The 18,061-nt window shown below is 34.5% G+C and overlaps 4 protein-coding genes across 4 annotated transcripts; 2 read left to right on the top strand and 2 right to left on the bottom strand.

The window, feature by feature from the left end:
* The first annotated feature begins 11,292 nt into the window (after positions 1–11,292).
* Positions 11,293–11,534, top strand: M430DRAFT_37135 (hypothetical protein). The gene has a single exon (XM_024867065.1). The coding sequence runs from the start codon at positions 11,324–11,326 to the stop codon at positions 11,528–11,530; it is 207 nt and encodes a 68-aa protein (XP_024717307.1). The 5' UTR covers positions 11,293–11,323; the 3' UTR covers positions 11,531–11,534.
* Positions 11,535–11,552: 18 nt separating this feature from the next.
* On the bottom strand, positions 11,553–11,953 carry M430DRAFT_181908 (hypothetical protein). Its single transcript, XM_024863811.1, has one exon. The coding sequence runs from the start codon at positions 11,944–11,946 to the stop codon at positions 11,692–11,694; it is 255 nt and encodes an 84-aa protein (XP_024717308.1). The 5' UTR covers positions 11,947–11,953; the 3' UTR covers positions 11,553–11,691.
* Positions 11,954–12,815: 862 nt separating this feature from the next.
* On the top strand, positions 12,816–15,800 carry M430DRAFT_271070 (hypothetical protein; the record flags this gene model as incomplete). Its single annotated transcript, XM_024865522.1, has 2 exons — positions 12,816–13,338; positions 13,397–15,800. The coding sequence occupies exons 1-2, from the start codon at positions 13,250–13,252 to the stop codon at positions 15,798–15,800; spliced, it is 2,493 nt and encodes an 830-aa protein (XP_024717309.1). The 5' UTR covers positions 12,816–13,249.
* Positions 15,801–16,543: 743 nt separating this feature from the next.
* Positions 16,544–17,285, bottom strand: M430DRAFT_181912 (hypothetical protein; the record flags this gene model as incomplete). Its single annotated transcript, XM_024863813.1, has 1 exon — positions 16,544–17,285. A coding segment is annotated over one exon (474 nt), but the record flags the coding sequence as incomplete, so codon positions are not given.
* Between the last annotated feature and the right edge of the window lie 776 nt (positions 17,286–18,061).

Genomic DNA, 18,061 nt, shown 5'->3' on the forward strand with positions numbered 1-18,061 from the left:
CTAATGTTAGTAATAACAAATCTACCTTAATGTCGCCTTACTATTAAGTAGTTATCTTAGGCCTTAATAAATAGATTATATAACCTAAAGCTTATTATTATTTTCTAGAATAGTAAGGACACTATAATATAATTATTAAGTTACTATAGTACCTCTTGTCTTAATAGTCGTAAGTAGATAAGGTTAACTTTTACTCTTAAGTCTAGTAAGGCTAGTATAGCTACCTAGCTACCCTTAATATATATCTCTACCTAAATACTTATTAAGGGTCGTCTCTCTTCTTATTATTTAGACATAACGTAACAAGCTACTAGTATAGTATTAGCGCCTAAAGTACTAGCCTTATTAAGGTACTAAGCGTAAGTATGCCTAGATTAACTATATATAGAGTATTTATATAGTAAGTATAAATTTACCTAATAACTAGGCTACTAACATTAGTAGTAGTTACCTTATACCTTACTTACTAAAAGGGTTTTTACAATACTAAGAGAGTCTTCTTATATATTTAAAGTTTAGCTACTAGATACCCTTTACGTGTTTACTAGTATAGATAAGGTCTTTAGATTATAAAAAGAGCCTCTCTTAGTATAGTATAGTATTAAAAAGGCTTTATAAGAGCCTTCTTATTACCTTATCTAAATAAGAGTTTCCTTTCTTAATACTACTACCTTAACTACCTTAAAAGTATCTAAGACCTTACTACTTACTATATAGGCCCTTAACTTAGGCTTTAAACAATTAATAAGAAGGTAGATATAAAATATCTCTAAGAGAGTATAGCTAAGTTTAATAACTAAAGAGTTATACTATTAAAAGAAATTCTTAAAGGTCTTGTTTTAGTTTTAAGTTAATATTTAGAGTTTTAATACTACTTTAAGAGAGTAGGTACCCTTATCTATAATACTATAAAAGAGCTATACTTTTATTTCTCTTTAAGTTATATTAAGAACTAATCTACTTTTTTCTAAAAAAATAAAAGACTTTTAGCGCTCTTTAATATAATCCTTTAGTACTATTACTATAGCGCTAATACGTTTAGTATCTGTTAGATAACTCTCTAGATAAGTATTAAACTCTGTTTTCTAGTTAAATAAAAAGGTTATAATACTAGTATATATCTTGTTTTTTAGTAGAATAAAAGAGGTATTATAATAGCTCTTTCTTATTTCTTTAATATAAGTTCGCTAAAAGGGCTGTTCTACTTTAGAAGGGTTATTAAATTCGTATAGGTTTATTAAGAAAGCCTCTTTTCTCTTAAGTACTATAAGGTAGTCTTACTTTTACTTAAGGCACTACTTTACCCTTACTTAAGCGATCCTCTTATTTAACTTAGTCTTACTTAAGAAAAGGATTTCTATTAACATTTAGAGAGTCGTACTAGGTTTACTACTATCTACTTATAAAGAAGTATTCTAAAGAGTTACTTAAAAAGAGGCCTATATCTTATTAAAGTTTATTTGTTATGTCTATGTTATTACTTCTTACTCTAATAGTCTATAACCTTTTAGTAAAGGAAAGAGATTAGAATGTTAAGTATATTTTTATAAAGTAAAAGAGATAAGAGTTAATAGATAGTTATAGTATATTTAAAGGTATATTACTACTTTAACTATAGACTAATCTCTAAACCCCTCTTCTTTCCTCTTCTTACTCTCTATTCTTATACTCCTTAATACCTACTATTACCTTAGTTATAGTATGTAGTTACCTTATACTTAATTTCTAAGCTATTATAATTTTATATGTTAGTATACCTAATATCTACTCTATAAATAAAGAAGAGTATACGTAGTATATTTACTATATCTTTAAACGTTTCTAATAACATAACCTCTATACTAACCTCTTAAAGTATAAGTTTAATATAAAGTAAGTAGGTTTTCTAAGATACGTTATTAACTTATAAAGAGTTTGTATTAAACCTAAGTATGTCTTTATAATCTAAGAATAGCTTATTCTTATAACTATAAAAGACATTTATGTCTTTTTAAGGTTTACTAAGTTTTATAAGTACTTTATTAAGAATTATTTAAAGATTACTATACTACTAACGAATCTCCTTTAAGGTAACGTTACTAGTACTATTATACTAAGTTCTAAAGCCTTAAAAGCCTTTTATAAGCTACGACTAGTCTTTATAAAGGCCTCTTTTCTACGTTACTATAACTCTAAACTACTTATATATATAGAAATAGATATATCTACTTATACTATTAGTACTATCCTTTTATAGCTATAAAAAGGCTACTAGTACCTTATTATATTTATTTCTAGAAAGCTAAAGAGGCTAGAGCTATATTATAATACTCTTAACGCTAAGTTAATAGCTATTATTAAGGCTTTTAGGTTATAAAGGCTATACTTAGTATATATATAAAGTTCGGTATTAGTTTTAATAGATTACCTAAACTACTATTACCTCTTTATAAAGCTAAAGTTATTATAGTAGTAAGCTAGATAGCTAGAAGAACTTTCTATCTTTAACTTTAAGATTAAATATAAGAAGAGTAGCTAAAACCCTACTAATAGGTTATTATAGTAGCTTAACTTATAAGATCTTAATAAGTAATTAAAAGTATAACAAGCTCTCTTAGTAACTTTTCTTAATAAATTCTAAGTAAATATAGTTACCTTAAAAGCTATTAGTCTTACTATAAGGCTTGTTTAAAATAAAGCTTTTATTTCTTTTATTCTTTTAATTTCTTTTATTCTTTTAATTTCTTTTATTCTTTTTAAAGGTCTAGTAACCTCTTTAACGTATACTATCTTAGTAGAATCGCTTTAGTATAAGAGGCTAGACTTATACTAGCTAGTAGACTAAGGCGATTATAGGTCTTAGAGACCTTATGCTTTTATTACTAGAGTCTTAAGTCGCGAATTAAACACTCTTATACTAGTAGAGAACTTTACTTAGAGTTAGGCTAGTAAGAGTAATAGCTAGGTAATAGTAATGTTAACGTTACTACTATTACTATTAAAAGCCCTTTATAATACGTAGTAAAAGGACGCCTTTATTACTAATAAAGAATAAAAGAAGTAGTAAGGTAGCTAAGGTACTATTAGGTCCTTATAGACGTTTAAGGATAATATACTACTATAGTATTATAGATATATATATATACTTAATAATCTAGGCTTATATAAAGAGTTACTAAAGCTTTTTTATAACGTACCTACTATAAGGTACTAAAGAGTTAGTAAAACAAAGAAAAGGCTTTTTTAATCCTTCTTTTAGCTAAGTCTTAATAAAGACGTTTATTATTACATTTTTACTTATACTATCTATTAAAGAATAAAGGTAAGGACTTATCTATTATATAGTAAGTTAGCCCTACTCTTTATTCTTTCTAAACCTTAGTAAGAGATCTTACTTAACTTTATTATATAGCTACCTTACTCTTATAATATAGTAAGTAAACTATATAATTTAATACTTATTATTATAGACTAATTTATAAAATTTTCCTTATATATTCTAATAACTAATTATCTTACTAGTAATAAGCTAGTATCTCTTCTAATATACTACGTTATATAACAATTTAGAATTCTAGATAGTATTATCTTAGACTAAGGCTCTCTCTTTATAAGTAAATTCTAGAGTAGTTTTTACTAGTACTAAGTAATATTATAGTAACTTAGTACTACTTATTACTTATAAACAGACAGGTAGACAGAATAGTAGAACTAAGCTATTAAGTATTACCTTTAAACTTACTATAGCTTTATATAAGACAACTAAGTAACTAAGCTAGATCTTACTAAATTTATATATAATATTTTATAGTACTTTATAATAAACGTAATACTATTATACGTACTATATAAGTACTAGCTATAAAGTCTTAAAGACATACCTTTAAACTAGTTAAAGCTAGTAAAGACACTAGTAGCTAATACGTAAGTAAAGTAGCTATAAAGTAGCTATAAAGAAATTATTATATTTCTTTAGTATTCTTAAAAATAGTATAAGAAATAGTATAACTAGAACTAAAAAAAGATTTTATTTAAAAAGAAAGACTAAGTACTCTTATTAATAAAATACTTAAGGTAACGTTAACCTTTTAAGAAATTCGTAGATAAGTATATTAGCCCTTACTAAATTAAAGACGTTATTAAAGACTATAGACTTACTTATAAACTACGCCTTTCTTTATTAGTATAGCTATATTCTACCTTTTTAATTATAAGCTTAGAACCTTATAAGACGTAAGAAAGTAAAGTCTTTATAAGCCTAATAGACATCTTAGTCTTAGATAAAGAAATATTTAAAGTAAAAGCTATTCTTAACTATAAAGGCTTATAAAGAAACAGACTTTATCTTATAAAATAAAAAGAGTATAACGATTTAGAAAACTTATAAAAACTATAATAAAACCTTAATAATAGCCTACTTTTATATAAATATAAACAAATATATTAAGATAATTATTAAAAAGGTATAATATTACTAGTATAGTTATAGTAACGTAAGTACGACTTTTGTATTTATTATATAAAAACTTAAAAACCTAAGTATCTTAAAAAAACACTAAACTACCCTTTTACTAGTAAATACCTTTTAAAGCTCTACTAACTTTATTATTATATATCTTAGAAAAAAGAAAAAGAAAAAAATCTAAAGTATAATCTTACTTATTAAAGATACTTTAATCCTTATTTATCTATTATTTGTCCTTATTACTATCTTTTTTACTATTATTTTCTTTACTATTATTATCCTTTATAGTATCTACTACTACTTTATCCTTTACTTCTTTACTTCTTTTAGATCTCTATAAATCGTATATGTACTACCTTTAAGTTAGTAGTAACTTAGTATTAAGGTAAGGAATACTTATAACTTTTTTAAAATAAGACATATACTTTTTAAAGATAGTAATATAGTCTTACTATACTTATATCGTCTCTTTTATAAGCTAATTATAATACTCTACCTTTATGTTTATAGTTATAGTAAACTTATTATAAAGCTTTAACTAATAAGTAATTTTTACTAGATAACCTAACTTTTACTTTATATACTCTTTCTTATTTACTTTATTACTATAAAGCTTCTTTTCTACTAATATTATAGTCTAAGACTTTAAATATTAAAGGCTCTTCTTTACTAAAGTTTAGGTAGTCTAAATTATAGCCTATTTATATTAGCTTTAACTTTACTATAAATAATAGACTACCTTACCTTATCCTTTTTTATAATTACCTTTTAAAGTTTAATTCCTCTAGCTTAAAGAGTTAAAACAACCTAGTAACGTTAATAAAGCTATAACGTAAGAGCGTTACCTTAAGAAGAGTTATACTTATAAAAATATACTCTTTCTTTAAATTTTTATAATAGACGTACTTTACTAATATAGCTACTATACTATTAGGCTATTACTCCTTACTAAAAAGGAATACTTATAGTCGTTATCCTTATACTTTAGTAAGGTACCTTATAGGTCTTATAAAGCTATTTAGTTTAAGTATTACTTATAAGCTACTAAACGCTTTGTTAGTACTATGTTATTATTAATAGTTTAATAAAGGTTTGTTAGAAGTTTATTAGAAGAGTTGTAAAAAAAGAGAAGAGTATAGTAGCGTTATATTTATATAAGGTAAAAAGAAGAAAAGAAGATAATAAACTAGTAAAAACAAGTCTCTATATACCTCTTAACGCTATAAGAGAAGGACTAAGTAAAGAGAGACAAAAGAAGTATTTTTTTATATTTACTTAAAAAATACGATTATAAGTAATATAGTTTAATCTCTATAGCTACTTACTATTAGTATACTATCGACCTTCTAGTAAAGAGTAATAAAGGATTTCTAAAAGTAATAAAAAGGTAAAGAATACTAGTACGCCTAAGTAATATAGTTTATATTACGTATTAAGGGTCTTATAACTATCTAGTAACTTACTAGTACTTTACTATAATATGTCTTTACTAAAAGTAAATATAAGAGGTATACTAAGTAAAGATCTAAAAGTATAATACATAATAAAAATCTTATAGTTTAGCTACGTACCTTTACTATACTATAAAGTTACTACTATTCTTCTTTTCTTAATACTACTAGTTATATAGTTATATAGTTATATATTTACTTACTAATTTATTCTTATATATTTATTCTTGTTTCTAGAGAGGTATTAGCCTACTTTAGCCTCTCTATAATCTAATAGCTACTTATAAGCTTCTAAGGACAAAAGCTAAAAAGAAAGGATACTATATTAAGTATACTAATACGTAAAATTATAATAGCTTAGAAATTAAGTATAAGGTAACTACGTACTATAACTAAGGTAATAGTAGGTATTAAGGAGTATAAGAATAAAAGGTAAGAAAAGAAAAGAAGAGAGGTTTAAAGATTAGTCTATAGTTAAAGTAGTAATATACCTTTAAATATACTACGACTATCTATTAACTCTTACCTCTACTACTTTATAGAAATACACCTAACACTAACTTTCTGTTATAATAAACTAAACAAGTAGAGTTATAGTATTGTCCTTTATTACCTTAGATCTCTTGTCTCTACTAATATACTAAACACGACCTTTATAAGTTATAGTCCTATTACATATATAACTAGACAGGCGACATGTATATTAAATAAAATTAGACAGAAAGACTAGTATCGAGTTAAGGTAGTATATATATTACCTAGAAGTAGACTAGATAGATAAAGCCTAGCTTATAGAATAATAGAATTCTATTAGTTTGTTTATAAATTCTACTATTCTAAAATGTATCTTCTTAACTATAAAAGGAGCTAAAAGAATAGTATAAACAAGGCTAATAAGATTAAACTAATATACCTATACTATTAGAGAAGAATTAATACTATTAAGTTTTAATAATACTACTAAGGTTAGAAGTTTTTCTAGAATTAAGGGAACTTAACGCCTCTTTTATAAAAGTAAGAGTAGTTAAGTAGTAGTTGTCCTCTTTAGAGTAGTAATGTCCTTTAGTAGTCTTTGTACATCTCTAGTATCCTTTAAGACATGTAATACCTTAAGTAAAGAAGAGTACTATTACTATATAATATTAGAATGTATATACTATAGACTTAACGTAAAGACAAAATCCTTTATTAGTCTAAACTCTTGTTTATAAAGAATAAGTTCTAAATCGTTAGGTAAAGCTATATTAGACAAGAATCTTAGTAAAACAAGTAGTAAGGGCAGCATTTGTTTCTAATTAGTAAGACTAGGTATTAATATATCTCTAAGGCCTGTGCTAGACTCTAAAGATACTATATCTATAAACTTAAGGTCTTTTATTACTTGTACTTACTTGATTTTAACTAGTTCTTCTTTAGATATCTGTATACCCTAGTCTTTAATAGATAAGAAAGGAATGTCTTTATAGCCTGTCTTAACTTACTCTAAGAGTAGCTCTATAACATTAGAAGTGTTCTGTTTTTATGTATTAGTAACTAGGTTATAGTGTATTAATATAAATAAAACGTACTATAAGATCCTTTAAATTAGTTACTTAGTTATTGTCGTTATTATAGCCTATATAGCTACTTATATCTATACTATTATTATTATTATTATTATTAGTACTATTATTAAAGGTATTAATAACTGTCTAAAAAGTTATGTATCTTAAATTTAAAGAATAAGATGTTAGAAGACGACTTAAGGCTATAAGCTTATTACTAATAGCCTTAGGTCTTAGACAGTAACGTTTTTTAGCTATAGTAAATAATATAGTATGTATAGTCTATATAGATTAATACTTAAGGTATATAAATTAAGAATAGTAGTAAGAGATTATTAACAAGTCTTTAAAATTAAAAAAGGTAGAAAACTAAGTATAGCCTAAGATAGTAAAATTAGTAAGCTAAGGAAATCACTATAATATAGTAATAAAAAATTATACTAGATACTTAATAAATAATTTTAGACTAATTTTTAATTTAAAAATTTCCTAAAAGTAATGTAATAGTTAGAACCGGCTCTTAGATTATAGAAACAGTATATAAGCTATACTTATAGTACCTTAAGAAATTTGTTATATTTCCTAATCTTATATTTACTTAGATATCTTAGTAAAATTAAGAAGTCCTTACTTATAATGTATAACAAGATCTAAGCTATAATCTATATCCTTATTTCTTAACTATAGGCTAGAAGTTACTATGTCTAATAGTCTAACTAAATTTAGACTACTTAGTACAAAATAATATTATATATATAAGAAAAAAAAGCGTACTTATATAAGATAGTTATAAAAAAAGAATACCTTTCTAGTACTACTATATAGACAAAGGTTAATACTAGCCTTATATACACGTACTATTAGTAGATGTTCTATACTATTTTTTAAAGTATATAGACACGAGTTTTAAGTATATACCTAGAAATACTAGTACTATTATAATTAAAATAATAAGAATAATAAAAATAAAACTTACTTATACTTCTTACTTTTTTATTACTTATAGACAAGGATTATAAAGCTTAAGGTAGTGTTAAGGTAACGCGTTAGTCTACCCCGCGCGTTCTGCCTTTACTAATCTACGCGAACTTAGCTAACGTAATAATAATTATAGGGAATTTCCTAGGACTTACTTATACCTACCTACTTATATTAACACTAATTCTAAGATTCTTAACTACTTATATAGATAGTATAATACGCGTATACAGATAATCGTTATAAGTAGTAAGGCTTAAAGGCAGGCTTATAAAGAGGTAGAGACAATTAGTATAGCGCGTAATGTAATTAAGAAGAATCTCTATCGCGATATATCAACCCTTTCTACTATAACGATAAAAGACATAACATTAGTATAGCTGTTTGTTAGTAATAAGGTAAGTTACTTTCTAATATACCCTCTAGGTATTACTACTAATAGTAAGATAGACTATATAGACTATAACCTTAAGTACTAGTACAGATCGCTACGATTTATTATTACTAATACTAGAAGAATTAGCTACTAAACATAAAGAATAGTTCTACTAACTTTATGTTAATCCTCTAAAACGTATACATATATCTAAAAAGAAAGTATAAAAGACAAGACAAATTAAAGAGATAGAGGATACTTTTCTAGATAATAAAGACATAATTAATAACTAAGAACTACTAGTTTATAAGGCTAACTAAGAATCTACCTAAGAGTATTTTCTTCTTTTTACTAATACTTTTACTAATAAGTTATACTAAAATCTACTACTAGGTATACTATCTTAAGACCTAAAATATTAATATCTACGTATACGTATACTTAAAAATATCTGTTATTTTTAAAACAAAATAATATTAGTATTTAAGGTAAGTAAATAATTATGTATTAATATTATTATTCTAACTATAACTAGAGACATGTACGCCTACTATAAGATCTAGATTAAACAAATAATAGTATACGTAAATTAGAAGGTCTTAAGACATCTTAAGGTCTTACTAAATAGTATTTAAAGAAGTTCTTAAAAGAAAGTTTTAGTAAGGTCTTTTACTTTATTACGCCTTACTTTAACTATAACTACTTAAAGGAACGTAGTAAATAGTACTATAGACAGTTATATACTATTTTCTATACAAGAATACATCTATATCTTAACTAAGAGGTATAGACAGTCTAAGATACTATTAAGAATTTAAAAGAAGAGTTGTTAGACTTTTATAAAGAGTTAGTTATAAGTATAGACAAGTTTAACTATATTGTACGACAACATTTCTATAAACTCTCTAGTAGACTTCTAAAGTAACAAGCGATAATCCGACCCTAAAAGGGTTTACTAAAAGAAGGTGATTGCTTTTATATTCTTAAGAACATACTACTTAACGATAAGGTAGAGATATAAGATACAACTATACTTACTTAAGATAGTACAAGTGATTTCTTATAGGTCTAGTAGTTACATTTATAAATAGTATTTCTTATTTATATTCTTTACTTAGTGTATATTTGTATATTATAGAGCTCTAGGCGTATTATACTATAGAGTTTTAGACAAGTATATCTAGAGTTAGTAGTTATATTTAGTAGGAGAGTTTATAGAGTTGTATTATATTAAATTAAGGAGTATATAGTGTACTTTATACTGTTACTACATTTCTGTCTAGTATACTTTATACTATTACTTTATTTCTATATAATCTAGATACTAACACGACTATACAAGTACTTATCTACCTATATAATACTAGAGACATGTGCTTAGTAACCTAAGGTACCTTACCTAGTAGGTTTTAACTACCTTAGTAACATTTTTTTCTATTATAGGTAGTAGCTATGTCTATATAAATAAATGTAACAAGACTAGCTGTACTTACCTACTAGCTTGCCTTCTATTGTCTTACCTAAGGAGATAGTTTAATATATTAGGATAATATATATAAGAGGACTATATACTAACATCTAGATTGTCTTTTAATTATCTATTAGTCTTTAATAGTAGTAAGCAGATTTAATTTTAAATACATAGTTATTTCTAATTAACTATCTACAGAATACGTAACAGTTAGAGAACTAGATAGTCTGTAGACGGTTTTGTAGCTATAGACGGTTAAAAAAAGTAGACGGTTAAAATGTATTGATAATTAAGCTAGAAGGACGGTCGTTACATAATTAATCTTAATTTAAAGCATCTACTAATAGTTATATTACTAATATAGTCTACTGATGGTACCTAGACGGTGGGCACAAACCTCGTTTCGCCTAGAAGGTACGCCCTCAGATTGCGATGTGCAACAAAACCCCCAATGTCACGGGAACTTACCTAATGACATCGGCTATCCAGGACACGCGGGAGTATCCGGCAGGGCGACGCAGATTCGCGATGCGATGTGCAACAAAAGATCTGGCGCTGTGCTTGATTGGACGAGAGCTCCTGAGTGCTTCTGATTGGCCAGGAAACACCAAGGAAGGAGTGTGGTGTACATCGCTTCCGTCCGCTCCTTAGGTAGACAACACGGGGATCAACACGAGGAAGGTCATGCCCAGCGCTGCAAGAACTGCTTCATCCTGTATGAGTCCCGTCCCAGAGTACCTACCTATGATAGAGCAGGCCATTCTGTCGACAATCAACGGCCGCGGTTTACTGTTGTGGTATTAGCGACCTTTCAGAGGAAACCACGACTATGATTGTCCAAGTTCCCAATCGGCGATTATCCAGTCGCTGCCAGTCCTACCATTCAATCCCAACGTTCAATCCTCCCATCCACAACTCAGCAATATGCCCAGGACTATCAGAATTAATTTCGGAAAGGCACTACTCTCCGGAGATAACTACAAGAAGCTGTTTGCAACCCATACGCCCGGAAAACGCATCATTCCAGCCCGGACGGATAAGAACGATGAGGAGTTCTAGATGTGGCTCGATGCGGGCGAGGTCAAGGGAAGCATGAAGAATATATATCTCAGCCCGATTTTAAAGGAGTACTTGAAAAAGAATGGGCCTGATGCAAATCTAGCTGTGGGGACTATCGACCAGAACACGCCAGCAGAGGACCAACCGCAGGCTGGGAAGGATATGTGGGAAGGCATGGCAGAAGAGGCTAAAGCCAAGCTCGGATAAAGATGTACGTGTCTTTAGATATCCTTCTTACTCTTTTACTAACGTGCAGATCTGCGATCAACAGTAGGGAACTGTCTATTGATGACTTTCCAGCTCGCTCAATCCCAAGAGGATGTCTTCGGACTGTGCGGGTAGCAGTTGATCCGAATGATGACAGGGATCTAGATGTCGAGGATGACTTCTTTAAGAATGGATTCTCCCGGGAATGCAGTGCAATCTAGCGTACGGCGTTCGGGCTGGAAGATGGATCTTGGATTGAGTAGAGTTGGACTGTGGTATACTTGTAGCGAACGTACTGATGAAGCGAGAAGAAGTGTATAAAGGAACAGAGAATGAACACCTCTTTGAACAACAAGACAGCTGACGGTGTCCCACCAAATAAATATGATACGGCACAAATAAATCGATATCTTCATGCATTTGGTATTCTTGTTGTCAAACGAATGAGGTTATATCATAGTAAAAGAGTGGTAATAACAGGCGAATTTGATAGGTAGGTAGGCACCGAGAGCTACCCGCGGAAGAGGCGATTTCGCAAAGCTTGTCGAGATTGAATTTGACATAGCGGCGGTCGCATTGATTCTTTTCATCTACTAGGAAGCGGCCATTCGTATATCTGTAAAGCCCATCCGGGTCTATCGTCTTACCTAGAGTGTTGGTCAGCCGGGTACAGATAGCTAAGGTAATCACTAGAGGGTGATAGTCACCGCGACATGTAATTAAGATGCGTCGCGACAATGACGAAGGCATGAGCTTGGTATACAGAGAATGCACAGTCTCGAGGAAGGTAGGCATTATAAAGAAGGCAGAAATTGGTCAAGATACGTGGAAAAGGACAGGTTGATTCATCATGGGTCGGAGGTGATGTAGACGCGTCGCCGGTTGCCAGGGCGTACCGTACGCTGTGCGATAAGGTACTCGTTATTATTGGATACCCTTCTCTTCCGCGCGTCTGCGCTTATTGCTTCCTCTCAAAATACTTTCATCCCTCGTGTTTCATCTCCCCCTCCTGTCTGATCGATGATGGTGAGGTTGTTGATGGAGCTGGGTGATGTGGTCTACAACGCCCGCTCATCTCCACCAATCAACACACGCCTCGCTTCCCAACCGCGACAACCCCAAACAGCCCCTCCATAACCGCCAAACCTCATGTCTCAAAGTCTCGCGAGGGACTCTTCATCGATTGGTTTCTACAGCCTCGTCATTCCTCAATGCTTCTCTTTGATGTGTTTTTGTAGCCAGCGCTACAGCTTGCGACTGTGTTTCGGCGCGGGAGGAGATAGATTGCAGGTCTAGAACAAAGCTATAGTTGGCAGGTTCGCGGTCGAGGGTTCAGGACCCCAGGGCCTGGACTCGAAAGGATGGGGATATGAGATGTTGCGGTGCTTATAAGATACAGGGAACCGGGAGTTCTCGTGGCTTCGACATCGTTCTCTACTGATTTACTTATTTTCTGCATCTATCTGCATTCTGGTCTGGCTTCTGCCTCTTCCTTCTATCATTCTTTCATTGAAGCAACTCGCTCTTTTATCGTTCGTTAACTAAACATAACTTCTCATATCCTTCCCCATCGGAAGAAAGGTCTTCAAGTCTTAATAAATAAGTTCTCCATCAATCTATCATTTACCATCTTCGATCGGAACCCCACCGTCGTGTTCAAGTCCACCACTCCTTGTCAGGAATCACATCCCGGAACATAATATCAAACGGGTAAAAGCAATGAAGATATCTTACCTCCTCCCCAGGGTCCTCATCCTCGCCGTTCTAAGCGCGGCTGGTCCGCTGCCAAGAGGCGACGTACACAGACTGTAAGATACAGCTCTAGGTTCACATTCTCAACTTCGCAGCGCTGACTGAAAATTATAGACTTGAAAGAAGGACTCAGGTAGTGCCGGATCTAGTTACGATAATCCCGGTCCCGGATCCAACAGCTTCCGATTTGACAGTTGAGATAGGAGGGACGGGTACTTTGTCAACGTCGACGGGGGGAACGACGAGTTCGAGTAAAGGGACGGAAGGGTCTGGGGGAATCACGACGGTGTCAAGTTCGAGTGGTTTTAGTTCCACAGTGTTGAGTGGGGGTGGTTCTGCTACTACGACGAGCGCTCTTACGTCTACGACGGCGAGTCCTGGTAGTCCAGTTGCTACAGAAGAGAGTTCAACAGCGAGTTCAAGTGCCACGACGTCGACCGGGCTGAGTTCGAGCGGCATTCCTACTACGGCGTCAAGTTTCGGTGACTCTATCACTACAGAATCAAGCTCAACGTCGAGTCCAAGTGCTCTTACGTTGACGGCGTCGAGTCCCAGTGGTTTTATTGCTACAGAATCGAGTTCAAGCGGCTTCACTACTCCGACGTCAAGTTTCGATGGTTCTATTACAACAAAATCGAGTTCGGGTGACTTCAAATCCACACCAAGTTCTAGCGGTTCCCCCACTACGACAAGCTCTAGTGTACTGTCCCCGACAGCACAGAGTCCAACTACTCCCATCGCCACAGTATCGAGTCCAAGTGCTAGCCCTACAATATCCAGCTCTAATATCTTTCTACCGCCATCCGCCGTCGGAAATAATGGCACGGCATTCAGGCCTACACAATCTCCAAGCTCTCTTACTTCAATAACCTCAGATACTTCAATTCTGTCACCCCAACCGTCACCAATTCCGACTGAAACATCAACAGGAATACTCGGTTCGAACTCTGCCACGAATCTGAATACACCTCTGAGTGGTGGAACCAACCCTTTGACATTATCAGGGCTCACATCATCTCCAAGCGCTTTCTCAGCATCTGCGTCCACAGGACAAGCTCAACCGCGAATAAGTGGACTACCAATTCCGTATAGCAATTCCACTACCTCAAAAGCAGCCAGCCAAGTAGCAGGGGGGACGTCTCAAGCTGGACTTAGTTCCTCTACTTCGTCTCTCACGTCGGCGTCTGGCACCACAACCTCCTCCTTCCCCCCTGGATCGGCTGCTCCATTCGCCACCTTATCCATACCACGCAACACGAGCAGTACCGCTGATACTACCAGCTCGTCAGTTCCAATATTCACACTCGCTAATACGAATTCAATCCCTGATACGGCCAGTTCGCCAGTCCCCGTATTCACACTCTCTAACACAAATACAATCTCACTACCAACGATCACTACATTCTCATCCACGACAGCATCAGGCCTTCCGACGGTCTCATCTCCAACTTCAGTCGCCGCCGCCCCACTCTCACCCCCAGCGGTATCACCATTTACTCTTTCAGCGCCGACATCCAGTCTTCAGACACTCTCACCTCCAAGCGCAGCAGTCACCACATCCTCCCTCGTCAAAACACCATCCCCGTCCAGCACCCCAACAACAATCTCCAGTGACTCCTTTACCGTCACAACAGCGCCCACAATCCTCCCCGCCAGCCTCGCAACACCAACCTCCATCACCCCCTCCCAATACACAGCCAACCTAGCCGAAGCCCAAACCTACAACGCCTTCTTCACAACCCTCAACTTCTCATCCCCCTGCTCCCCCGGAACTATCGCTTGCATTGCCAGCAACGTCGGGAATTGCAACTCGGCTGGTAGTTTCGTGATAGATGTTTGTGCTTCCGGGACAGCGTGTTTCGCTATGCCGATGAATGATACGAGTGGTGTGGTGGTGGAGTGCACGGATAAGCAGGTCGCTGCAAGTGTCCTGGGGGGCAATACAGAGTCTTCTACTGGAGCGGGGTCTACGACTGGTGAGACTGGGATTTCAACTACTACTGTACAAATTACAACCTCGACCCCACTATCCGCTCCATCATCCTCGCGCCTCATCCCCGAGATAACAACCGAATCTTCACCCTTAATAAGAAGCTCCTCGACGACCTTTATCCTCTCCACCTCCTCCACATTACCCCCCGCCCCCCTGTCGTCTACATCCCCCTCCTCCTCTCCACCCACCACAAGTTCCACAACCTCCTCCCCCCAAACCATAACCTTAACCTACAACCCCGTCATAACAGCCACCACCACCCACCTCATAACCCTATCTTCTTCCCCCTCCTCTTCCTCCTCTTCTTTCCAAGGAATCTCAATAATCCCAGTCACGGCCCCGGCTAACGTGGATATGTATAATTATCAAGATATGTATAATTATCAAGATATGTATAATTATCAAGATATGTATAATTATCAAGATATGTATAATTATCAAGATATGTATAATTATCAAGATATGTATAATTATCAAGATATGTATAGGTCTCACAGAAAAAGAAGAGAGAGAGAGAGTATGTAGACGAGCTGATTGATGATTAACTATTGATTTCTTTCTTTCTTTTATTAATTTGCGATTTCCGATTCCGAGTTATAGAGCTCAAATTATAGATTACCAAATTCTCAAATTCCCAAGTTTCGGATTCTGATCTTCTAGGTTTTCAATCTGTTCGTGCCAAGCTTCCCTCCTCCCCACCAAAAGAAAGACACCCAATCATCTTCACCTTCAATCTAAACCCCACCCCATCCCTCTCCCCTTCAATCCCCTCTAACCGTCAAAGTCGTCGTCGTCGTCTCCCTCTCCGTTATTGTCTCCGTCTCCGTCTGCGTCTCTGTCACCGTAACCGTAACCGTCTCAGTACCAGCTTGATAATTATACATATCTTGATAATTATACATATCTTGATAATTATACATATCTTGATAATTATACATATCTTGATAATTATACATATCCTGATAATTATACATATCTTGATAATCTATTGTATGTGTCTCTAGATATAAAAAGGGGAAGGGAAAAGAAGAGGGAAGGGGAATAGGAATGGGGAGAGGATATTAAGGGGTAGGGAGGGATGTATGTAGGTCTAGGCTAGATCTACTACGTGTATGAATTACCTTAGGGTACCTACGTATTAGAGTTGATCATGCATTCAGGGAGAGATAAGATAATGCGGTTGTGGCCTTCTTCTCTGGGAGTTAGAAAATTTATCTACGTATAGAGGGACGAATGCGAGGAAGTGTGTCATATTATAATAGCAAAATGGTATTACAAGTTTCTTGTTTTCATAATCGTACAAAGCGCAAAGTAGCTAGCTGGGAATGGTACTGAGCTGATGAAGAAGCCACATCTCAATCGTAGAATTCCGAGCCCTTCATAGCAAACTGATCAATTATTCAAATTTGCTCAATCATCCAGATGCGAACCCCCCTATGAGAAGAACCGTGACGCTCCGGTGGTGAAAAGAACGTCTGGTGAAATCTGTAACACTCAAGTCCACCATAAGTCAAGTTCGCCTCGTACCGAGCCAACCTAATGAATGTGGGCAGATTGACGACAGAGACCAGCAGTGCAGCTGTTGTTGAACCAACCAAGACGAAGATCATCCATCCACCACATCGCAGGAGCGCCAGCCACAGTAGCGTTGATCTGGATGGCGTTGAGATCAACGAATGTGTTATCAAGGGGAATCAGCATGAGGGTGCACTTCGAAAGAGCCGGGCAAGCCGAGATTGAATAATTCTGGGATGTTACTGAATATTCTTCACCAGACGAGGAATTGTAGCGGAGGCCAGTGAAGGTGAAATCGCAGTCGGGACCTGTGGAATTGCACCCAAAAGAAGCACCGTACGCATTGAAGGTGAAACAGCCAGTAAGAGCATGATCGCCATTTGAGATCTGTCCAGAGAAACCTTCCTCGGCCGTGTCGGGACCTGCCTGAGGATTGGTGCCGTTGACGTTAAAGTCTGCAATGAACTCGAGCAACAGAGGGGGGGAGGATGGAAGGTATGGATCGGTTGGTGGAGGTACGACGGTGAACCCATCGGAGAAGTCAAATTGATGGTAAGGGTTGAAAACCGGCTCAGGTCCAATATTCGCACTCTGTTTGCTGATTGACAAGGGTGGGATATCATCAAACTGTCGAGGATTAGTATAGCGCGCTGGAAAAACGGGATGGGAACATGCATTTAGAGTAAAATCGCCGTATTCTCCACACAAGCTTGGGGTTGAAGATGCCGTAGGTGAAGTCGAGGTTGGCACGGTACTGGAAGTCGCTGTCTGCTTGATTGACGAAGAATTGAAATATAGAGGGGTCGAAGTAGGTAGAACATGTGAGCTGGTGAAAGTCGAAGGGACAGAGGTTGCGACTGTAGAGGAGCTGGCTGTATGAAAGGGGGAAATTTGAGTAGGACTAGTCGTATAACCGGTGTCAGCCGAAGATGTTGAATACACCCCTACAGAGCTGGCGGTATGAAAGGGGGGAATCTGGGTAGAACCAGTTGTATAACCCGTGCTAGTGCTAGTCGAGGATGTGAAATTTGCTGCTACAGAAGAACTGGCTGTATGAAAGGGCGAAATTTGAGTAGAACCAGTTAAATAACCCGTGGTAGCTGAAGATTGTGAGTTCACTACTACAGAGGAGCTGGCGGTACGAAAAGGAGGGATTTGAGTGGAACCAGTTGAATAACCCGGGGCAGCAGAAGATGTTACATTCGTCACTGTAGAGCTGGCGGTGTGGAAAGGAGGGATTCGAGTATAACCAGTCGAATAGCGCGTGGTAG

The sequence above is a fragment of the Amorphotheca resinae genome, assembly GCF_003019875.1.
Source record: "Amorphotheca resinae ATCC 22711 unplaced genomic scaffold M430scaffold_12, whole genome shotgun sequence".
Classification (NCBI taxonomy): domain Eukaryota; kingdom Fungi; phylum Ascomycota; class Leotiomycetes; order Helotiales; family Amorphothecaceae; genus Amorphotheca; species Amorphotheca resinae.